Source organism: Notothenia coriiceps, unplaced genomic scaffold (genome assembly GCF_000735185.1).
Source record: "Notothenia coriiceps isolate Sejong01 unplaced genomic scaffold, NC01 NC01_scaffold00030216, whole genome shotgun sequence".
Taxonomy (NCBI): domain Eukaryota; kingdom Metazoa; phylum Chordata; class Actinopteri; order Perciformes; family Nototheniidae; genus Notothenia; species Notothenia coriiceps.
The window spans coordinates 277837-302554 of record NW_011362917.1 but is presented as its reverse complement, the minus strand read 5'-3'; the positions used below and the strand labels follow the sequence as shown (position 1 = coordinate 302554).

At 40.6% G+C, this 24718-nt stretch overlaps 2 protein-coding genes across 5 annotated transcripts in view; one reads left to right on the top strand and one right to left on the bottom strand.

Moving 5' to 3' along the window:
* Positions 1-9126, top strand: part of LOC104959412 (semaphorin-3F-like) — an 81609-nt gene extending 72483 nt beyond the window's left edge. For 2 of the 4 annotated variants that reach the window (XM_010787302.1, XM_010787304.1), the window contains 6 exons: positions 380-468; positions 1360-1401; positions 2322-2479; positions 2872-2939; positions 4168-4301; positions 5854-9126. In XM_010787302.1, the coding sequence (XP_010785604.1) occupies positions 380-468; positions 1360-1401; positions 2322-2479; positions 2872-2939; positions 4168-4301; positions 5854-6306 (944 nt within the window). In that variant the 3' untranslated portion in view covers positions 6307-9126. Of the gene's footprint in view, positions 1-379; positions 469-1359; positions 1402-2321; positions 2480-2856; positions 2940-4167; positions 4302-5853 lie in introns of all 4 variants that reach the window. The other 2 variants (XM_010787303.1, XM_010787301.1) reach the window with 1 other exon arrangement.
* A 10587-nt stretch (positions 9127-19713) lies between these two features.
* The window catches only part of LOC104959424 (caM kinase-like vesicle-associated protein), a 43737-nt gene continuing 38732 nt past the window's right edge, over positions 19714-24718 (bottom strand). The window contains exons 4-5 of the mRNA XM_010787313.1: positions 23092-23179; positions 19714-22490 (exon numbers count right to left, since the gene is read on the bottom strand). Coding sequence (XP_010785615.1) covers positions 22140-22490; positions 23092-23179 — 439 coding nt within the window. The 3' untranslated portion in view covers positions 19714-22139. The remainder of the gene's footprint in view (positions 22491-23091; positions 23180-24718) is intronic.

Genomic DNA, 24718 nt, shown 5'->3' with positions numbered 1-24718 from the left:
AGTCAAAATAAATCTCAGGTATCCCGCTCGCAGGAATGCCAAACTCTTTGCAGAAATCAAACATGCCAGGGAAGGCCAAGGGGATGTCTTATGGCATCCAGATGAATAGGTCAAGACAAGAAGGGAGCGGAGGATGACAGAAGGTGTTTGTCACGGTGTCGGCATCGAGTACACTAAGTGGAACGGACCTTGAGGAAAGGTTAAAGCGAGCAGAGCCACGTAGCACACGTGGAGAGTACAGTGCAGCCTGTTGATGTGAGGATTATCCCATGTTGGAGGCTGCTGAGAGAATACAATGTTAATCCAAGGGGCTGTTGACAGGCGGAGGGGGTGTGAGGTTGCAGGTATGTAGCTGACAGGTGTGTGTTGTGGTCCACAGACAAGGGAACAGTTCAGAAAGTCATCGTCCTGCCCAGAGACGACCTGCAGACTGAGGAGCTCGTCCTGGAGGAGGTGGAGGTTTTCAAGGTGAGCTTTTATCTAATCTTTTGCTCTAGCTTCTTCTGGTATACTCCATTTTACTACCTACTTCGAATGATATCACCCCAGAAATCGCCGTTATCAGTAGTTTTCTGCGACTCTAGATATAGGTTGGAAGCAGCCTGCTGCAGTTACGAGTAGGCCGCCATTATTATCTATTCATATTTGTTCCCCCGAAGACAAGAAGACGATGGTCCTGCCCTTTAGCGGTCCTTGTTCATATGACAGGAGCAAATAAGAAAGTCTGATGGCATAGTATATCAAAAGTCACTGGAAGGAAAGGATGGGTCAAATCAAACACATTACTTTTATTCAGAAGACCAGAGTTTGTGTCCCGTGTGATATCAAAAGGTCAACGTTTAGTCATTTGCACTGACATAAGCTTACGTCACTCACTTACTTTTGTAATGAACATGTAAACTTGGTAAATGGACTTCATTTATAGTTCTTTACGACTTCTCAAAGCGCTTTACATAAACAAGTCACCATTCACCCATTCACTGGCAAGGTGCCACCTGCTCAAGGAAACTAACATTCACACATTGTTGGCGATCCCACCGGGAGAATATGGACAACCCTTTTTTAGCCCAAACCATCATACGAGAAACCCAACTTTCTTGAAATGTTATATGCAAATTCTGACCTAATGGTGGTTGCCCCCCCGCCTTTGATTGGACGAAAAAATGACAACCATTGAATGGCCTGATAACATTAGTAACGAGTGATCCCGCCTTCAATGCTCTTCTGTTTTCGTTCGAACATCAAAGCCTTGCCCCTATGTCTTAAGTCCTTCTGATATTCTTTTTACATTTTGCTCTCTATCTCATCTGCTATGAAGACAACACGCTGTACTCACAATGTATTCTTTTCTCCTTCAAGGTCCCTACTCCCATTACAACAATGAAGATCTCCTCCAAAAGAGTAAGCATGGCTGTGCAGAGAATTTTCTTAACCTTTGTCCACATAAAGAGAAAATAAACTGTATTCCGATGAAAGGGAATGAAGAGAGCTACATATATACAGTTGTTATTCACTGTTGCTCTCCTTCATAGAAAAGCTGCAAGTCTGAGGGAGAGGATGAAGAGGAAACATTTGGGGAAAACCCTTAGTATTGACTTTCAACGCCTGGCGTTATTACACAAAGCCTGCCAAGCTGACACATTTCAAACAGCTGATCATGAAGTTATGATAGTAACCTGATAGATATGAGCTCAATGTTCTCCTAGGGAATCCAGAGCCTGTTGCTGTGTCAGCACAACACAGAATTAGATGTGTTGCAGTTATTTTATTACATACATCTGGGGTTGTGAAGTGTTTTTATGGAAGCACATCATGGACAAAAAAGGTTTTAGTCTTTTGAGCCACTGAAAATAGAGATTTTTAGGGTTAGGAAATTCTGATTTAAAATGAAAGTCCCTAGAATCCTTCCATGTTTAGGTATGAATTTCACATCTTGATATTAGTGTCATTTTTTTTAGTAGGATTGCCTCTGAGATATCCAGTATTTGCAAACTGAAGCTAGATTTTACAATGGTTATGGAGGGCATTGTATGTTTCGGATAATTGTATTTGTACTGACTGAGCGCGGGTTTGAATATTCTACATTAAGAATTTCAACGTGTAAAAAAATAAATAATCAATACATCAAAAAATGTAAACAATAATAAATATATTTAATTAAAGTAACAGAAGAAATCATGGAACAACAAACAGTTGATGGACAACGGTTGTCGTCGAAACGTATTGCATCCAAACACATATTTGCAAAATTCACAAAAATATCCTTACTAAATTGTTACCGAGCGTTGCATTTAACACAATGTTCTGTTCTCTCTCAACAGCAACAGCTATATGTGTCCTCTGACATCGGACTGACGCAGTTGGCTCTTCACCGCTGCGATGTGTACGGGGAGGCGTGTGCTGACTGCTGCCTGGCCAGAGACCCTTACTGCGCCTGGGACGGGAAGTCCTGCTCCCGATACTCTGCCTCTCAGAAGAGGTGAGCAGCGGTAGCAGTGTTAGCATGAGCTACACTAACTTAACAACTAACTGGATTGGTTTGTTGAATGATGCTCAATTAGACGCCTGGATGGCTGATAGGCTGTTTAACGGCATCTCTTTAATGTGTGTCTCTAGTATATTGAGCTTTGGGTAAACTGTGGTTTATGCTCCCCTAATGCATCATAAACGTGTGGTTTTATAAGTGTAACCACTAAATGAGGTTAATTTAAAGACCTGTTATGTCGTAATGGGGTGATGGTTTGTGGTTAGGTCTATTTAATGTGATTCTTTAATGGCTCTATGTGTTGTTGATTGGCTTTGAATGGCTTGCGGTTGCTTTATTGCATTTTTTTCTCTCCTTATTCGACAACACTGGTCTGACCCCTTTAGACGTAGCCGAAGGCAGGACGTCAAATACGGGAACCCCATCCGCCAATGCCGAGGCTTCAACTCCAACAGTAAGGCACCACTCAAATCAACTAAAAACTTTATTCATACTGCACTTCACAAACAACACACTGGTTCCAAAGAATACAACTAAGTCCCAATGATGGGAAGACATGGTCACAAAGAGCTCTTGGTAAAAAAACAGACCTAGAGTGCCTTTTTTTAGATGCAGTGTTGAAGGAGTAGACTAAAGGGGGTCACATTCCCTAATATTTGACAGTGGAATTTGCGTACTTGGCAGTGGAGACCACATTCAAGCCACAAGCTCTAACCACTGCTATCCGGCGCCCAATATTATTATTTTTCAATTTGATTTAGCTTGTGCTTTTATCCAAAGTGACTTACAAAACACCTCTACATTGTTTGCCATGCCTCCTGGGGCAATTTGGAGCTGAGTTTTGCCCAACGACTATTTGACAAATGAACTGCAGGGGCCAGGAATCAAAACACTGACCCTGTGATTGGCAGAGGACCATGTGCCCTTTGAGACACACTTGCCTTCAGTAATTTGGGCATTTTCCATAGATGTCGGTCAGACCTTATTGTGTGATATGGGGACAGGAGATCTGTAATATAAAAGGGGGAAAACCATTTAATACCTCTTAAACAAACATGAGGATGAGGATTTTTCCAGTTCAGAAGTACAGAGAATTCATCGGACATGATGCAGTTTTATGAAGCTTATTTTTGAATACTCATTCATTTGTTTGTGTTGCAAGGGTCTAAGGACAGAGGGTTTCATATGCTGCAGAAACTGTAAAGCCTCTTGAGATAAATGTGTAATTTGTGATAATGGGTTTTAGAAATACAATGTTATTGATTGGTTGATCCCAGATTCCAGATACTTACATGTGGTTTACAGAGGAACCATGACGAAGAGAAATAATGTTCATGAAAGGCTGTGGTCCAAATGAAATTACTTCAGCTTTATTCTCATTGGGGTGAATACTCCTGGTTTGTAACCTCCATCTATTGCTTCTATTTGTTTATTAATGACCTAAAAAGGTAGAAAATAATGACACGTCTCATTATGCTGCTCCTGGCTCCAGGTTGTCACTGCTTTGGGCTGTAATGACTGCATTCTGGCAGCTTTATGGTAATATGGTAATATGGTAATTTACGACAGCCCGTGTTGCTAAAAAGGACTTTGATTTGCCACGACTGAGATTTTGGCGGTATGGGGGTTCACGGTAATGATGTTTTGGTTGCCATGGTAATCCCCCTCTGTCTGCCCCGCAGCCAATAAGAACACTCTGGAGATGGTGCAGTACGGGGTGGAGGGAAGCAGCACCTTCCTGGAGTGTCAGGCCCGCTCTCCACACGTTCTGATCAAATGGCATCTGCAGAGAGACAACAGTGACCGCAGGAAAGAGGTGAGGTGCCACACTCTCAAAGATCCTGGTTAAAAAAGCAATTAAGTGTACTCAAATTCATATTTACCCAATACAAAGCACAATACACAGTTACCAGAGTATAACATTTGGTTTAACATATAGAGAGAGAATCAGAATACTTTATTTTATCCCAGGGGTAATTGGGTTGGTGACAGTTTCTCTATTTTGTAATTAAATAAATAAAAGATAAATAAAAAATAGACAAGAAATATGTATCTCTAAAAAGTAGTTTAAGCAAGAATGTGCAAGAAAAATGTTCAAATACAAATATGTATATGAAAATATGAGTCAAAGCAAGAATGTGCATTTAAAAGAAAATACAGATATTTATATATGCATAAGAAGTTGAAGTAAATTGTCCAATAAAAGATTAAATCAAATATAATATATCTATTTATATAAATATAAGGCATGGTTTAGTGGTGGATCTTTTTTGTGGATATATGGCACATAAGTTATGATTATCCTCCACCACCATCAAGTGATTAAGGCTCTGACTTCTTACACAGACCTCCGACTGTCCTCAGGCCCGAGGGAAGGACATATAAAGGGGAGCTGTGAGAAAGCCCTCTGCTATGAAATACAAGCCTGAGGCACTAGTTAAAGTTTTATTGTGGAGCTATGTAGTGTTGCTGCCTCTCTTTTATTGACTATTCTGTTGGATGAGCCTCTGATCCCACAGGCAGGGCTGCTTTCTCGCACTTCTGATGCTGAGCTAAGAAGCTGGCAGCACCTCATCAGATGCCTGGGTGTGGATGTACAGATCGAGATGATATTCATAGGTGCAGCTCTAGTTACTGTGGGGTAGCATTAGATGTGTTTGATTTTTTAGTTTTTTTAAAGGATATTATTCTCCAGTACAGGTCAAGACATTAGGAACTAGACATCATTTCTACAAAATCTAAGATGAGGAATCCCTGAGGAAAGATGGCAGCAAATCTATTTAGAAATCAGAAACAGACACTATGTATAATCATAAGATTTGTACTTTGTTTGCAGTTTTAAAATATTCTAGGGATTGTTGTCGTTGGTGAAGATAGTTTAAAGATAGAAATGTAGTCAGTGAGGTCCAAATACCTTTCATGTTGCGCATCTTTTATTTTTATCTCATGATAGATATTGAAGCCTAGCACCATGACATTAGATGAGCTGAGGTTAGGGACTGTCTCAAAAGTGCAGACACACAAATTAAAAGGTAGCTTTTCTGATTGTTGTCCATTTTTCATTCTTTGTTTTGTTTTTAAACATACCCATTTTTTTTCATATAAAAAAACATGGGGAAAATGGTATTGTCTACTTCCAGTTTTTAAGGAGAATTTATGCAATTTTGCGCAATTCCATTTTTATTTTCCTTCCTATTGTTAAAATATCCTGTTCTTTTCTATGGTTGATTTTATAGGAAATATTAAGGTAGAGAATTTGAATGATAATGCCGAAAAACGAATTGAGAGAAGGAAGATGAGCTTGTTCTTAGCATTTCAAAATGCTAGTTATAAATCACAGGTGTTCATGATTTTGTTTTCCTCTGCAGATCCGCTCTGATGGTCGTGTTTTGAAGACAGAGCAGGGTCTTCTCCTGCGGTCTCTGCAGCCCTCCGACTCCGGCATGTACCAGTGTACGGCCACGGAGAAGAACTTCAAACACACGCTGGTCAAGCTGCAGCTGGTGGTGCTGTCGAGCCGGGCTGTCAACAACGTGCTGGTGGAGGGCGGAGGAGGGCTGGTGCCGTCTTCTATCAACTCAGGCAGCACCCAGTGGACCCCCAGCGCGGGGCAGTACAAGGACCTGCTGACCATCCTGAGCCAGCCGGAGATGAGCCTGATCAATCAGTACTGCCAGGACTACTGGCAGTACGGAGACCCGCTGATGGGCGCCCTCAAGACCAAAGACCTGAAGGAGATCAAGGAGCAGAAGAAGCCCCGCAACCGCCGGCATCACGGGGAGGGGGAGGAGGAAGAGGAGCAGGAGGAGGTAGAGACATGAGGAGCCCGGCTTTGCATCTGAACCCCCCTCAACCACCCTTTCCCCCCCTTACCCTGTGAAAACTGGGAGAGACTCATTGAGAGTAGCAACAAATATTCAACCAACCGAGAAAAAAAAGCAAACTGAGAAAAAAAGAGGCTTCCGAAACAAAACCCCACATACACCCTGTCAAACAGTAAGATATATGATACACAGTATTTATTGTAGGTTGTATATAGTATCATTCTGTGGATTTCTTTGTACTTATAGAAAAAAAAACATGCTCTTTGTGTATAGGTACCTTTGGGGCAAATATTATTGTTATTATTGATGTTGTTAATTTTATTGTTGCTGTTACTGTCATTACAAAACTCATCTGTCAGCATCATGTGACCTCGGCGACTGTTGGGAATGTGTTATCAGCGTGTAAGCTGTTCGGAGCTGTGAGAATGAGATGAGTTGATGACAAGGGGTGATGGGATCTCTGTCGTTTCTTGCTTGCTTTGACTCGATGCCAGGACTCTTTTTATTTCTGGACGCTCCAGGGACGCCTGCGATGCATCCTCCCTCGTGGATGCATGCGGACAGAGACGTATTATTGCAAGGGGACCATCGACACATGGTCCCAGTTAGAGAGGAAACAATCCTTTCTCCATGGGAACCCGGACGCACAGAGGACTGTTCCAATATTCTCACTGGTGTAATTGGGTATATTAAAAGGAAAATGGTACTTGCCCCTCTTCTAGTTCCCTTCTGATTGGAGGATTGAGGATCCTTGATATGGATTCTGACATTTGAATTCTCAGTGTTACTCTACTTTGAGTTAACTAATTCCTTTTCCAGGCCATGAACTCAAGCTTAGCTAGAAGGGCGGAGATTGTAGACTTCAACCAAGGCCATTTGGATAAGTGAAAATGACTGCATGTATCCGCAGCCATGAGTCGGATCCACTTCAAAATACAAAAGGTTCTGCCTTGGCCAATGCTATACCCTTCCACCAAGTTTCATAACAATCGGGCCAGTAGTTTTTCCGTGATCCAGCTTACAAAAAGACAACCAAACCAACAAGCTGAACACTGAAACAATTTGTAGACGCAAGCATTAGATCAGTTCTTGTTATATTATGAGAAAAAGTAGTTGGTTTTTTTACAAATGCAAACATCCTCTGAGCTGAGGTTGAGGTGCAATAAAGGGTCAAGGTTATGCACAAAGGGCATTATTCTTTTACTTTCAGGGGATATTGGCTGGGGCCAAATGCAACAAGCACACTCGGGCAAGTTACTTCTGTAAAATATTTTTTTTAAATCCAATTTAAGATGAAAGCTGTGCCCAGATCAGGCATCAGTTGTTAGCTCTGAGATTTATTTTGTTCTTTCTTCCTTTGACATTCATATGTGAAAAAAAAATAATTGCCCGTATACACAACAGAGCATTGTAACAATGTTGTGACACTAACCAAAATGTTGGGAAGCTGGCTTTCATTGTGTGCATGAACCTGTATTTGTACTGTAATTCTGATAAGATTCTGTGTGGTCGTTCTTTTTTTTTCTTTCTGTTTTTCATCTCTACAGGTGTACAGTATGGTCTCTGAGGGACATTCTCAGTACAGTGACACAGGGACAACAAATGCTTTAAGAAGCCCTTATTTCAAATATACCCCTGTATGAAGCACGATGCATCTTTTCATTGATATCATTTTAATCGGAGTATAAAGTGATATTATTTCACGTATGTGTTTGGAAAGCACATGAGCGAAAGTATCATACAATGGCATATTATCTATGTGGATAAAGCAGATTCTGATGAGAGGGCAACAACACATTATGTTATAATATTGGATTACATTGTAACACAAAATGTAGTGAGTGAGTAATGATCCGCTGGAGTCTGTAACTACCAGTTTGAACACAACAACTAATACATTTCCCAGCATTTTGTAATAAATATATTGAAGAAGATAATATACTTATCTACTGAAATAATTACATTTGTTTAATGTATTTAATGAGGCAGTATGATTCATGCTTGAGTGCATAATTATAATTAGTTTAAAATAGATTGTTATAATTTTAAATATTTTTTTATGAATCAAGACATCCATTTTGTTTTGTCATGACATTAAGTATTAGAAAATTATTAGAGGGTTTTTATTTAAAAGATGAGTGATGGTTCTATTGATGAGAATTGTTATGCCATATTCAAAATATTAGTACAGCAGTCCTTCAGTAAGTCAAATGAATGGCTCTTTCATTTATAAGATTATATGACGGGGGGAAAACAACTGAATTGTTCATTTTGATATTTCAAGGCTTTTAGTACATGTGCCTAGCTTATATTCAGACTGTGTTGAATACCTTTGGGAAGATGCATCCATAATTCATACAGAGGTATATCTGCTATTTAATCTGTGATGTCTGTCTGCGTTCCCAGAATCAATCACAGCTCCTGATTGTCTCCTCCAAATGAGACCAGGGGTAATACAGCAAAAAAGAAAAAAAATGCAAAGAAAGGTTGTACAAATTGTTGGTATTTTTAAGAAAAACGTGTCTGTAGTTTTTGAGTGTTTTTTTGTTTTGTTTTGTATTTTTGCATCATCAGACTTTACGGAGAGAAAAAAGAGAAAAAAAACGAAATGCACAAAGGTGATGTTCTTGTAATGACTTGTGTAAATTACTCTATCTTCCCTTTCCATTGTTGTTGCTGACTAATAAATTAAAGCTCTATATTTTATAAGAATGGAATGTTCCCCCCACCTTCATTGTGATTGGCTTGATACTGGATGTTTTCCATGTTTCTGCCCAGAACCCTCTGGATCCTTGGAATAAAGTTGTACCTGTTAAAGAGATATGTATGCACATTTGTATAAAACATACACATTGCATTTGTGTTTGTAATGAAACTATTGGAAGGTAAAAAACCTCCAATGAAAGGACGCAGGATGACATTTTGTCTATGGGCCTGATGGGTATTGATTATGCAAGTTCCTAATCCCCGTCAGTTAATCAAGCTTGATCACGACCTAAAGGTTAATAAACTCCGATTAGAGGTGATCAATAGTGCTAGATAGTCAGAATATACCTGTGGGAGATAGATAGGGTTGGAAATCAATCCTAATTTCTCCAAGTTTACCAGAGGCATTCTGCCTTTGAAAATCAAATTAAACACACTAGCTTGCGTTTTAAACTAAACTATGTAAAAAAGAAAATTACTCACCGATGGCCAGCTCAGGCGTAGGGGCCCAAGGGTCAACGTTCACCCCTGGCCCTGATTAAAGAGGCCGAAAACAACAAGAATGTCTCGCTTCAACTGTTACCAGATCGAAGTGGTGGTGATTTTCAGTTAGCAAACATTAGCATAATCTTTCTAAAAGTTAATCTACTAAACAATTACTACTTGGTTGACAATAAGTAAAATATAGTTAGCTTGTTGGATAAAATCACATTTATGTCAAGTAGGCCTACTGAAATCTTAGTGAATAACTGGTAAACTCACATTGCCTTTCACATTTTTTTAATAGAAAATCAAACATATTTTCTAGACTTTATAATACCTCCTCTCAACACAATAACGAATTTACAATGTGACTGGGCTAACAAAATCAAATATCGCCAATACAACAAGTGTTAAAATTGTTTAATTTAGGGGGTTAAGAGGTTAATGCACCACCCGGTTGGCATGCTAAGTGATTCAAATCAAACACACTTGACAGGTGCATTCTGGGTCTGGCTAACATGCTAAATGCTAACGCAGATTAATTTCAAGATTCAAAGGTTTATTGCCATAACATATATACACAACTAAGGTGTAATCATGGTGGATCCTGAGGAACTGATAGGTGTGTGAGGATTGTTTCTGACTGCAAAGCCTCATTAATGGATGTATAATAAGAACCATTAAACTCGACATGTGTCAAACATTTCCGGAATGTAATGTGACAGAGACACTGGGACTGGCAGCTATGCTCTGAGATTAAAAAGCAGAGGAGTTGAACCATGGAGCAGCAGATTATGGAGGATTTGGCGGTGCTCAGGACTCAGACTACGGTTCAGACAGGTGAGTACAACAACAACAACAACAACACACTGTGATAAATCTCTTCAGAGAGGAACGTCAATGTTGCTAGGCAACGAAGCATTGTGTGTGTACAGTCTGAGGCTGCTGTGGAGTTTCTATTGTTTCTACAAGAGGTCCTCAAAACATTTTCAGGCAGACACCTTACAACATGAGCAGTGTTCAAAGAACCCCCTCATGATCCTTTCAATAATTTCCAGTACAACAATTTAGTGGTCTTCTTTTTTTTATTACAACAAAAATATATGTTTAAATGTATATTCTACAAGCTATGTGTTATGTAAAATGTAGTTAATTCACAAACAGTTGAAATAGAAGTACACACAATACATTATTATATTATTCATTGGACTAATAAGCCCTTTGTGTGTAGACTAATTAATAAATACTTTTTCTATATCAAGATCATCCAAATTGAATAAACTTAAAACCTATGCCAATTTGAGAATTACTTTGTACATCTGTATTGTCTGCTTTGGTCATGTTTTCTTTCTGTTGTTTATTCCTGGCTGGCTGTGTAACTTACTGTGGCTTTATACAAAAAAATGTATGGTCTGCGTTTTGACAGATTGCTTTATTTAGTTTTTTCCTGGTAGAAAACCTCCTAAATAATGATTAAGGAAGTAATCCTACTAGAGAGAAGCTGACTGCATTAGCAAACTCTAATGAGCCACTACCCAACCAAACTCTATATTTTGTTGTTGTTTCAATGGAGCGCATGCTAGTGGCAGAAAATGACATGTTGTACTCGAGTAAAAGTGTCAGAAACATTTTAGGAAGGAGCCCTTAAAAATGCCTGCAGTCTTTCTACTACTGTTTGTTTTTCTATGTCCATCTTTGACCAATATTTCAACTATCAAGATTGCTTACTCTGCAGTATTGTTTCCAACCCATAATGAATTGCAATGATATGTGCTTGAAGTACATGAAGGCAAGTCTGGCTCAGAGCACCCAAGGGGAACGGGCTGTTATCGGGTCAGAGAAGTGTTCTTCGGTTCAGCCCATCAGGGTTTCTGCACCTCATAAAAGCCTTGATGGTGGAGTCGAGTCCTGGTCAGCCCCAGAGTGACATCTGCCTACAAATATCTAGGTCAGGAACAAAGTGGCAAGAAAAGCCATGGATGGGGTTACATGGAGTACAAGAATGTATGAAGATAACCTCAGGTCAGCCGTTTATCCAGGGTTTAAGGCATTTTTCTATATTTTGTTACTTAAGGAGCCGGAGCCTTTCTGGTCGTTAAAAACGTTCAAAGGACCGCTTTACTTTGTGTTATGGCACTGTCAGCTGTATTGGCCACACAACATGTTCTGCTTACCATCACCCATCACTGCCTGTTATGATTCGGTATTCATTGTATTCAGTATCATATTTTCTTACCACTCGCTTAGGTGCAGGGTTTTCTCCCACATCACTTGGAAATTGATTAATGTAATGTCTTAGCATTTTAGGGAATGTGGCTAACAGTGGCGAAACCTGTTTGTCCCTACTTGATGATGTGTCGTGACTGCCGTGGTTTTATTCAAACCTAAACACATTTTATTAATGTGAACTCTTGAGCACATATATTCAAATCAACATATTTAAGAAATAATACATTTGTAAGACACCGATAGACTCTAGCAATGGTTCCCCAACAAAGGGTTGGGACCCTAGCAAGGGGTCATCAGGACTAAATATCACAGTGCTATTGAACTTCTGAAGGGACATTTGTTGATAAATGTACCAAATAATTACACTCAATGCCTGCCATGGGGCAATCACTTGTACAGATAGGCATATGGCATACTGTTTTGGTCATTGTTGCATTTAGGTAAGCAAATTAATATGCCACCCATCCTCAAATGTCTGTATCAGATTGAAATGTTTTTGCTGTTATAGTAGTTGTGAAGTAAATATGTGAAAATTGATATATATAAATAATGTTTTGGAGAGTGTTTCACATCCTGCAGACACCTGGCCAATAACTACGTGAAGTGTGAATGCTTGTTAAATTGTTTTTGAATAATACAAAATAGTTTGACACAGTCCCCCCAGTTATGATTTGGGAATGGTTTAGTGGGAGGGGGTTCAGACGCTTTCAGTTTATATAACAAGCAGTTTGTTGAAGCATATGGCAGCTTAATTAAAGTGGACCTATCATGCTATTTTTAGGCAATAGCATAGGTCTCAGATATATAAAAATATATAAAGAACATGTCTATGAAGTGTTTTGCTCAAAATACCAAAGAGATCACCCATTATAGCCATGCCTCATATCCCTCAAATTAACTTCCTGTTTCAAAAGTGCTGATTTGGGGATTTATGCAGTATGGAGCTCAAAGGCTTTCTCTCGTCGGTTATACCACAAGGTGAGTTCCTTTTTATTTCCTGCTTCTTCACACGCATGCTCTATCCAGTACAGGTTAGCTCTGAGTGTTAGCGATGCTAATGTAAACATGCACCGACCATATAGAGTGCCACAGTGATGCGCCCTAAAACCCGGAAGTAAGCTGCGCATGGGTTCCTTCGACACAAAAGCAATGCAATTTCTCCATAGGATTTTGGAAAATAGCTCGAAATAAGGTCTGTGGTTGACACACATTTACGAGACGAATCACGTTTTGTTCAGTCGGATAATCTCCCTACTTTTATAATTTTCTAATCGTAAATCTAATCGATAGATTTATGATTTGAAAATTATTATTATAATCACTGTGGCACTCTATTACGTCCAAAACAGTCGGGCATTGTTTCTGATAGCAACGTTTCTGATAGGGCCGTGGGTGTAAAGCCAGCCTACATTTCCGATATTAAAAACTGGATTTTCTTATTTCTCAATCATTTCAAAACCACCTATGTGTCATGGTACACCTGCTGTGTTTGTGTTAGTGTCTCTGTTATGCAACAATAGAAGAAGCAACGATGCAAAACACGTTACATATTTGTTTCCACTTGCATAAATTATGAATACAAGCAGAGCACAGTGCAGATGACATTTGATCCTTTCTTGTGTTCGACAGTGTCTTCACGAATACATACATGAAGTGTACATCATGTAGGTCTAGATTCAAGTTTGGAGATCATGCTCTTCGTGTAATGTGTACAAAGGTTATCCACTTCATCTGCTCAATTTAGCAGCGATGACATATTGTACAAACACGTCTCAAGGCGCCTTTTTATGTTGCCATGGGTTTGTTTCAGGACAAGACGGAAAGAGGTCAGATGGTTCGGGAAACCATCACAGGGCATTCCAGGCATCAGATGACATCTGGGCTTTCCAGAACTCTTTTGTCCCCTTTTAATTCGGCCCCATAGACAGAGCTCTGTTCCCTTCTCTTATCTGATCCCTACGAAGGACGCAGAGTCGGGGTGAGAGTCTGACGGTCCTGAATAAGACACACCAATCACTTCAAATCCAACCACCTCCGCCTCTGAATCAGAAACTGGCTTGAAACCAAGAGACTGATCTAGTTTTTGGAAATTCAAAACTACCCACAACAAAGGTCAACCCAACCAAATCTGATCAGACATTTCTGTGCACCATTCATGTATTATCTCCTCAGAGGCGTATCACATGACATAATGCCAAGCAACAGCATCGCTAACATCATTCAATTGACTTTTCAGACGTGTAACCCAGCTCGGCCGTTATCGTCGTGAACGATCTGGGGCTCGGTGGCTCAGAGGCAGTGAAGACATTCTGTGGTTATCTGCTTCGTCTCTCGGACACTTACTGCTTTGTTGGAGCAGAGACTCAGTAGTTGGAAAGTGAGAGGCAAGGTTTGGCATGTCGTGTGAAACTGGTTCCCCGGGCATCCTTCTGACCTAAAGACTTGGCAGCTGTTAAATACTAAGCTCGGTCCATTGAGGACATGATGAGCTGACATTAACTTAATGCCCCAACCAGGGATCTGTCACAAACTGGGTTGCAGGGTTTAGCTTCTAAAGTGACTGGGTGTTTTATTTGAGGCATCGCACCCTTTTTTTGGTACTAATGAACTTCTAGTTCTCATATTGCCAGACTTTCTCAGGCAGTGCAGAGTAACTACTGGAGCCATCTAAAGGAAAGCAGAGCAAATAGGGAGCAACACTGCTCTCTGTTGCTTCAATGCAATCACAACAGCAGTCGTAGTAAAAGCTGCATTGCATGTAGTCCACCAGCAGATGGCAGGATTTAACAGTGTCTGCAGTTCTGTTCAAATGGAATAGAAAGCCTTGAGAAAATAAATCTACTAAGCATACAAAAAAAAGTGTTTGAAAACTGGGGTAGTTCAAACTGTAATGTCAAATTGCTTGCAACATGTTCGCTGAACAATACACAGGGAAATGGGAAACAGTTCGTGCCGGAAGAGATACCTGTATATTTGACTTCAGTAAATGTAATTCATTCTAAAATTGACACAACAAAACTGCATTAAACATCCACCAAATCACTGTATGTTGATTTAGCTATTGAAGCTTTTAGATGTTGAAATGGTTTGATAATGGCAGAGCTCTGTTTTAAGTTCTGTTAATTGATAAAGAAACTGCAATTGTATTGGTATGTTATTTCTGCAGGAGCTCAGTGGCATGCCTTAGAGCTGAAGCAGTAAACTGATAAGGGAGGTTGTTGATTGATGCCTTTTAAACCTGTACTTGCCAATAAATCAATGCACCGTACCTCCTCCATCTATCACAACCATAATTATTCTCTTGGAAAATTATCATTAGTTTGCATCCCATGCCTGGTTGAGTAACATATGAGATGGAAACATCGATAGAAGAGCATGGAAACATGTATAACATGCAGTCCTGTGTGAGGTGTGTAAGCAGAGTCATTCTTGCTTGCTGCTGAGTACTTCTGTATCGATTGCATTTCATGTTAACAATGCACTGTAACATAAATTCAGGATTCTGGATACCACTTCAAAACCATGGTCAGAAACTATAATTAAAAAGCAACAAACCCTACTTTAACATACACACTTTATGTCAAACTTTATGTTGTTAATTGTTTTTGTTGGGAAGTTTAACAGCTCATATTTCTATCTATTATATATTGCTATGAAAACATCTCCTGCACAAACTGTAGCCATCATGTGATTAATACTGTTCTCACCATAACTTCATTGTTCAAGACTATATTTGATTACATCGTGAATCTTTACTGCAAAGACCATTCTTCACCTGCTTACAGCAAACGGATAACATAAACTAACTTACTAGGATTTGTTGTTCACTAGGTAGCAATATTGGGGGGAAAATAGTGATGCGTCGATAGTGTGTCATCCCAACAACATATGTTATCGTCCCTGGAAGAACAAGACTACATTAGTTTTGAGTCCTCAGGGTAACGTTAGCCTCCCTACCTGCTGTTCTTACTGTCATGTTTGCGTATTTTACCTACGACTTTGTACCAAAGTATCTGTGTAGGTAACACTCTATGTAGCTCTTGTATCTATGTGCAGAGTAGTACTTAGTTTAGTTAGTATGTACTCTAAATGTGGCTTTGCCAAGAAAAGGTAATATTCAGTAAACTTTCCTTTCCTCCAAGGACAGAATCTGATCAGTAGTCTTTCATCCTTTGATTGCCTGTTGAGAGAGACAGGAAACACTTCTCCCACCCTACCAGTCTTAATGAAGTCATCCAACTACACAGAGCCGGTGTTAGGATCCCCCTGAGCCCCGATGAGTGTATGGATGGCTGCATACCTTTGTACAATGGGCATGAAAAAGAGAAGAACTCCAGAGAGGAAGCCTATTGAAACCCCAGAGGGCCTAGAGAGTGAGCTCTCGGCATTATTATTCCAACAACATGCAATTTGAGTATCTCGGAAAGTGTCACCAAATGGCACTGCTGGGATTTTTCGAACACGAGTTCACACCCCACCAGGAAGGCTGCTAAGCTTGTGCTAATTGAGAGTGTGTAACACAGATGCTCTCCTCCGGGTTAGAGGGAAATGAGTGTAATGACGCAGGCTGTTTCCCACATTCTCTCTGAATAATCCTGCAGATCTTCAGCAGTCGCATGAGACATGGCTCTCCTTTTTTTGTCCTCTGTGGGGGACATGACACCGAGGCCTACATTTCAATGCTTGCCATTCGTTTAAGTCTTAATGTACTGTAAAGAGAACATTCTGGACTTTCTAAGGATGTAACACACATCGCGGTGCGGACGTCTTCCATCTTTTTAATTGGGAATTGCAGTGCATAAGTGGTCCCATCTATAAATATGTATTGTTCCCGCTCCCTTTAAAATATGTTGTTTTTAGTTTTCAGTGTTAGCTATATGATCTTAACATTTTAAAGGTTTACTTCAAGGCTTTCATAATGCACATTTTAGCCCATGTACTTTGTAGGGGAAAGTTGGAACTCATTGTGAACCATTTTCCATAATCCAGCAAAACATGTTTTATTTGTGTTTCCAAAACTCATCAAATGAGAAAGAATATATAAGAAAATGTATTTTATTTTTACCAACTCAATGCAGTTTTTGTGGGAAAGATTGAGCTGATGACCTCCACAAGGGAAATGTTGCAAAACATATAAATAAAATATGATTGATATGATCCCAATTACTTGAACTAAGATTTAAAGAAAGGGTAATAATTCAGCTTATTTTTTTTTTTTCATAGATTCTATTCACCTTCAGCTCACTGCCTGTCTAGAACACGTTTCAAACTCAAGGCCCGGGGGCCAAATCCGGCCCTTGGTGGATTTAATTTCGGCCCGCAGGATAATTTCTAATTACTATTAGATCTGGCCCGCCGGTATGTTGCACGCACACCTTCACTCCATCCTGAGGGTTTCCTCAGCTCAGAGCCTGACCCCAAACATTGATGAACTTGCACCCAAGATGAGATGCCAAGTATCTGCTTGAACTAGCATCACAGAGCAGCACACTGAGCTGAATGGATGTTTCCTCCTGCACTTTTTTTCTTGTGACAACAGGGCATGTTTGGTTTTTTCTTTGAGGGAAATAGTTTTTTTGCAGCTGTTGTTGGCCTGTGGAAAAATGTAATCATAAGAAATGACTCTGCAGATAGAGCCATAAGAAATGAATGCAACTGATTATTTAATGTTGTTTTTATAGGCAATAATTTAAGCTTTGTTAGTTCCAGGTTNATTACTAATGCCCCTATTGGCAAACGTAAATCTCTGTACCAAATCTAATGGGACTGCAGTCATTGGAGTCATTGGATCACCAAAATCAGTAGAGTACATTGCCTGGGAAACATGAATCTCCGTGCTTAACTTGTTGCTAATCCCTCCAATATTTGATTCAGATTTTCCAGACATTTCTATTTTTAGAGACTTAGTGCTTTGGTTTATTGTTGAGTAAAACATCAATATAGTTTTGGTGGTAACTTGCAGCTTAATCAATGCTGTTCTTGTTAGTGATAAACCTTTTTTAGGGTGAAGTATTTCTTTATGTTATTGTAAGAGACACATCAAACGGGAAGGAAAGTCTGTCTTTTCAGCCGTTCTGATCACATAACAGTGTGATGAAACTGCTTGGGTTTAAATGGTCTGCACAATACATCAAAGCTCTTGTGCCTACCATTCATGGTTTATAGCCTCCTGGGCTGTCAGTCTCTGGTCTTGATCCACTTCCATCAAACGAGCAACCAGACTTTTAGCTGTCAGAGAGAAAACATAGAAAAACTCAACAAAAAGGGATTGTTTTCCTTAAGGACAGAAACATGACGTGTGTTTGGCCACTCTAGAGGAAAGAAAGGAAGAACAGTATTTTGATTTTGAAAGGGCTGTCATTGTGTTTCTTTACAGTGTTAACTTTGTCCTAAAAGCACCTGAATCTGAGATTTCATCCCAGTACGGAGAGTCAAACTCATAATCGCCGGCCAGGATCTTTCGGAACAGGTTCTTGTCGTGGTTTTCAAAATCATCGTCGTCAGTTTCATCGTAGAAAGGAGGGTTGCCTGACAGTCTTGGCAGAGAAAAAAGCACAAACATACTAAATATAAACAAGGCCTGTAACAGTAAGTTATATTACATGGACATGTTACACTCCCAGACATTGAAACTGCATTTGTTCTACTACTTTTCATTCAGGTTATTCATTGTATTTTTTTTCTTCTGGATTGCGCCTTTTGAAGCATAACACATGTAGTTCTAATCTACCAATGCAGTCCTGATTCAAACCAAAAGTCAACAGATCTTTTGCGAACCCATGGTCTTTTAGAAACTAACTAAGTACTTTTGTTGTCTTAGTTTAAGCCAGCGGTTTTCAAAGTGTGAGGCGCGCCTCCCCGGGGGGGGCGCCAGAGAGATTCAGGGGAGGCGCAGCGTGAGAAACAAATAACGAGAAACAGTAAAACCTAGCTAGTTAACTTTAATGCGAGCGGCAACATGGATCGATTTTTAGTGAAGTTACCTAAAGTGAGAGAGGAGGAAGTATGACCACGATTATTTGATGCTAGGATTTTCATGAACCGGTCCTGGCAGGGGCGGACTGGCCATCTGTGTGTTCTGGAGAATCACAGAACGGCCAGTCGTCAGCGGGCCGTTGACAGCCGGCTCGGTTTGCTGACGACCGGCACGGCGGCACCGCCCTTCATTTTAATTTTAATAATACTTAATTTGATAAAAAGCAAGTACCGGTCAAGGCCACAGCCAGAGGATAATCTATTCCTGTCTACATTGCATCCCCGCATCATCCGCCTGTGCGCAGACTCATTGTTCCCATTAAAGTAGGGGTGAGTGTAACAAGGAGGCAGAGTTGACGTTCAGTGTGCTGCCGGGAGCATATAAGGATTTATCCACGATGTTGAAAATGTTAAAAAATAAATAAAAAAATGTAAAAGATAAAAAGGTTTAAAAAGTGATTGTTTAATGTTTTAAGGAGATGACGTTACTCATTCTACCCACAGTGCAACGGGCAGTCAGTGAGTCAGTACGATAGATTCAAACACAGAGACGAGACAAGAAGAGAGAAACAGTCAGTCATTTCAAATGGCGTGCTCAAAAAAGAGAAAGGCAGACAGCGAAAACAGAGCATGTAATGACATTTTCTCTTACTGGACCTCTTTGAAATGCAATTGAATACCCTTGCATTTATAGCAACAACAANCCGAATTTATAAACGGATATTTTGTTGTAATTTATTAGTCAACGTAAGTAAAGAATACCGACGATAGACTTCTCAGTAAAGAATACTAATGGTAAAAGGGTGTCCGTTGGTGTCGACGTTTGTTTTGATAAAGGGAGTTCTTTTTTGGGTTCCAGGTTTAATATGTGCAATAAGTTCATTTCAATAAGTTCTGCAATAAACATTGAACCAGTCCGGCCCTCGACTAGTACCCATTTTTTTATTTTGGTCCACTGTGTGAGTTTGACACCCCTGATCTAGAAGATAAATGATGAGGATAAGAGATGAGTAAACAGATGAATTAGAATTTTATTAGCATCAAAGTCATCAACTCAGTACAATGAGTACGGTACAGAGCTCACAGATGCAGGACAGGACCTGCAGGTGACCGCCGGTCCTGGCAAACATCACATCTACAAATACACCTGTAAGTGCGTGGCGAAATGAACAAACATGGTTTTTAATAAATACAGTGAGAAAAGAAAGCATTGCTTTAAACTGTGTTACAGTGTTCAAACAGTATTTATTTGCCATCTAAACAAAGAGAACGGACTACATGATATAATTTATTCACATACAAATCAGATATTTTGTCTCTCGTTAAAATCTAAATATTTATCTTCAACAATGTAAGAAATAATGTAGCGATATAATCTGAATGATTGGCATTTCTACCAATCTATAGAGCAAATTAAAGAGATAACATGTATAAATAAAAGACTGCGCTGAACAGAGTCAAACCTTAGATTCTACGGATTATAAATATCTTCATTTTTATAAGAAATGCACATTTTAATATAACTTCACAGGTGTTTACAGTCAACAACAGATTGGGTGGATTAAGACAGTGGCCGTGCACGAGCCGAAACATATTTAATTTTTTGACCTTTTTTACTGCTGTCTTTTTGTGACCAGGGAATGAGAACCCCATGGTTCAGTGTGTGAGTCCCCACATTAGTCTCGTGCTAACACACACACTGAACCACCACTTATCTGACAGCAGCAGACATGCGTTAGTTACTGTAGGCGGCCATGATGGGCCTGACAGCCGGCAAAGGACTATAGACTTTTACTTACAGGGACATGGACTGTATCGAAAGGACACCAGGAATCACAGTTTCTGCAGCCATTCGAATATTGCTCAATTTCCTCTAGAGTGATTACAGAGAACTCTTTTTCTGTAGCTCATTATTTATACTCGAGGGGACCAGCGACAAGAAAGGAAATATTGTTATTACTGTTAATCAAGTATAAGGAGAAACATCTATGGAACAAACATGAATGAAAGAGCTAAAAAAAGAAAGCAATAAAGATATGGCAATTAAAAAAATTGTTCAGAAATGTGAAACATATGATTCATAATTATTTCAGTACAATACAGGTCAGCAAAGATGGTGACCTTAAGTTACCACAAATCTAAAATGATGCATGTTTTCCCTTAAAAGCTGCATGTGGTCATTCAATGCACACTTTGCTTTACAGTTACAACCAAATATTAAGACATGTGTGGCGCCGTTAGTCAGTGTCTAATCACAAAGGACACAATCAAATACAAAGTACATACAAGTAAACTGAGATCTAGCAAAGAAAAATACATTTTTAGTCGCGTGATGAATAACGATGTCATGACGTTTCTAAAAAAGGAAAAGCTACAAATTAATTTGGATGCATAGAGCTGCTATGTAATGAAGACTTTTTCAGTTTCATTCTACTTACATTGACAACAGGGGGTGCTAAATGAACAGTGGTGACAGACAACATAATATATAGTGTGCTTTTTAAAGTAGCCTCGGCATGGCTTGTGGCAAAAGGCGTGGGTGCTCTGGCCTGCGATACATTTGGCGGCAGCGCATCTTTAACCACCAAGTGGCTGTAAATGTGAAATGAAACAGCAAAAAAGTGAGAATGCATGCTGTTTTGGCTACTTCTACAAAGGTCTCTATATACAGAATCTTTACACTTACAGCTATGAGGTTCTTTCCTGAGCAGGAAGTAAGCAAAGGAACATAGTGTTTTCGTGTGTTCTTATGTGAGAAGCTGCCTAGTTCAAAATACAATACCGGGCATAATAACTCCCAGTCACCAATCCCAGCATTGTTTGACGCACAATAACTGGTTAGTGTGGACAATAACAGATAGGAAAGATTACCATATTCCCCCTGTGACAGGAATATGTGATCTTCTCCATGCGAGAGGACCAGCACTTACTGAGTATCACGGTACAAGGTCAACATTTCCGAAGCAAAACCTTTCTACTGATTCTAAGAACAAATACTGTAATTGCAAGACTGGCGCAGAGAAGTTTCCCAAGTCGGCTCATTAAAAAGGAATCAAAGCCGTATTCAGCACAATTATACCTTTCCTATATTCTCTTATCTCTTAAGAGAGGAATAAGAAAGAAGACTTTAGCTGTAAGACGCAGCTTGACGGCAAATCTGTTTCTGCCCCTAGAACTCATGTGTTGGGAGATAGAAGTGTTTAATTTAATCTGACGTAAAATACCGGAGGGGGTCATTGAAAAAAAGACACAATAAGTGTAAAAAGAAAGCGGCACTCGGGGAAAGGTAGCACACAGCCTCCATGAGATGATACTAATGCTGCAAGTGAGGGAGAAGCAGAGTCAGTGTCACCATGCTAGCAGCTAATGTACAGTTGTGGGGACTGCAAAGGTCACATAGGAAGGGGTGGGGATTCGCAGTGGGGTGGGGGGGTTCTCTAACCCTGCTCGTCACCGCCCTCGGTGGCTGTGTTGAGAGCAGCTTCTCCATTACAGCGTGATGTCGGCTCGGCCTCCTGCTGCGCCGGCCTCGGCTGCTGTGGCTCCCCGTCTGAGGCGGCCTCCTCCGGCGCAGGTTGGCTTATCTCCGCCCCAGCAGGGAGCTCTGTGACGACAGCAGGCGCTCCCTCGGGGGGTGCTGCAGCGGCTGGAGCAGCAGAGGGGTCGCTGGCAGGTTGGGGAGCAGCAGCGGTGTCTGGAGGGGCAGCAGCAGAGGGGCTGGCAGCCCTCGAGTCGCTCTGCTCAGGTGCTCTCAGCCTCTTCATGATGGTGGTGACACGCACTGCTTTCTGTTGAGGGAGAACAAACCACGTTCAAATATGTGACGTTTTGTTTTTTGTTTTTCAACCGTTTTACTCTGTTTGAAAATTAAATAAAATTGATTATTATTATGTAACCTGAAAAATCAGCATGGAGCACAGCAACTCTTACTAGACTGCCTGAACTGTTATGACCACATAATCAAGTTTTTCTGAGCACCAGCGCCTCTTTTCAATTGTTTTGAAAAAAGAGAAGTGAGCACATGGGCGTCACTTGTGGCAGCCTTGTGAAAAAACGTGGCATCGAGCTTCTTTTACTGATCTTTCTGCTGTATTTGTGCTACAACTCCAAGCACTTTGATTTATAATATTTCGTGACGTCATTATAGAAATTGCAGAAAAAAAAACTATCATACCAAAAACCAAAAAGCCTTTTTGTTTGAGCAGATTAGCCGAGCAGACCCTGCATGATGCTGCCTGAGTGTGTGACTTTTAACGTTGTACTTGGATCGCCTGATTGGTGCTCATATTAGCCCAAATAGATGGATAGAAAAAATGGCAAAGATAGAAACTATTCAAAAAGCTCTGCGAAGGGTTTTCTGATGAAACGCCAGTAGGAGCAGCGACTTACCTTCCATTTAGCCCTGGCAAAGTTCTTCTCTATTTGTGCACACACGTTTTCCTTGATGTTCTTATCTGAAGCGGCACCGCCAGAGATCCTGTTAGGAAAAAAATGGGAAAAGCACAACTTTACTTGATATCCTATCCTTAGATGCCCCTGGCTGCAGCACAGTATTACTCAATTTGTTTTTTGTTGACTTTTGAACCTTTTAAGGATTATTCCAACTGAGAGCTTTTCTCCTTGTCTTTGTTCTTGTTACAAATCGATTGGTGTCCACAGTTTATACTTAGCTGCAACTGCCTCTGTCAGACACGTCTAAGTGATTGATGAAAGTATTTAATGCAAGCATTTTAACCCAATAATACTTTGTTTAGTAACTATCAAAACTTTACAATACCATAATATATCATGAAAATATGAAAACACTGTGACAAAGGGAAAAGGGCTTGCTTGAAATGATCTGCCTACAGAGAATGATCAGTTGAATCCTCAGATTCCCTCGGGTTAACAGAGCTTTATAGCCAGTACCATCAATAGGCAGCTGTTTTCAGCCAAAGAAAAGATAGAATGACATGTGTTCTCTGCATTTAACCCATCTTAGTACCAGGAGTCTAGTACTAGGAGTCTAGTACCAGGAGTACCAGGAGTCTAGTACCAGGAGTCTAGTACCAGGACTCTAGTACCAGGACTCTAGTACTAGGAGTCTAGTAACAGGAGTCTAGTAACAGGAGTCTAGTAATAGGAGTCTAGTACCAGGAGTCTAGTACCAGGAGTCTAGCACCAGGACTCTAGTACCAGGAGTCTAGCACCAGGACTCTAGTACTAGGACTGCAGCACCAGGACTCTAGCACCAGGAGTCTAGCACCAGGAGTCTAGTACCAGGAGTCTAGTACCAGGAGTCTAGTACCAGGAGTCTAGTACCAGGAGTCTAGCACCAGGAGTCTAGCACCAGGAGTCTAGCACCAGGACTCTAGTACCAGGAGTCTAGCACCAGGAGTCTAGCACCAGGAGTCTAGTACCAGGAGTCTAGCACCAGGAGTCTAGCACCAGGAGTCTAGTACGAGGAGTCTAGCACCAGGAGGCTAGTAAGAGGAGTCTAGAACCAGGAGTCTAGTACGAGGAGTCTAGAAGCAGGAGTCTAAAACCAGGAGTCTAGTAGGAGGAGTCTAGTACCAGGAGTCTAGCACCAGGAGTCTAGAACCAGGAGTCTAGTACCAGGAGTCTAGAACCAGGACTCTAGTATGAGGAGTCTAGTACCAGGAGTCTAGTACGAGGAGTGTAGTACCAGGAGTCTAGTACCAGGAGTCTAGCACCAGGAGTCTAGCACCAGGAGTCTAGTACCAGGAGTCTAATACCAGGAGTCTAGTACCAGGAGTCTAGCACCAGGAGTCTAGTACGAGGAGTCTAGTACCAGGAGTCTAGTACCAGGAGTCTAGCACTAGGAGCAGTGGGCAGCTATTGCACAGCGCCCGGGGAGCAATGGGAGTGAGGGGGGGAAGGGGGATGTCCGGTGCCCCAAATAGCAGTCCCCACTACTAAAACCGGCAACCCTAAGGCTCACAGTCCAAGCCCCTACTGACTGAGCCACTGCCGGACATTAAACGCTCTATAAACCCACGGTACACCACCTGTCAGC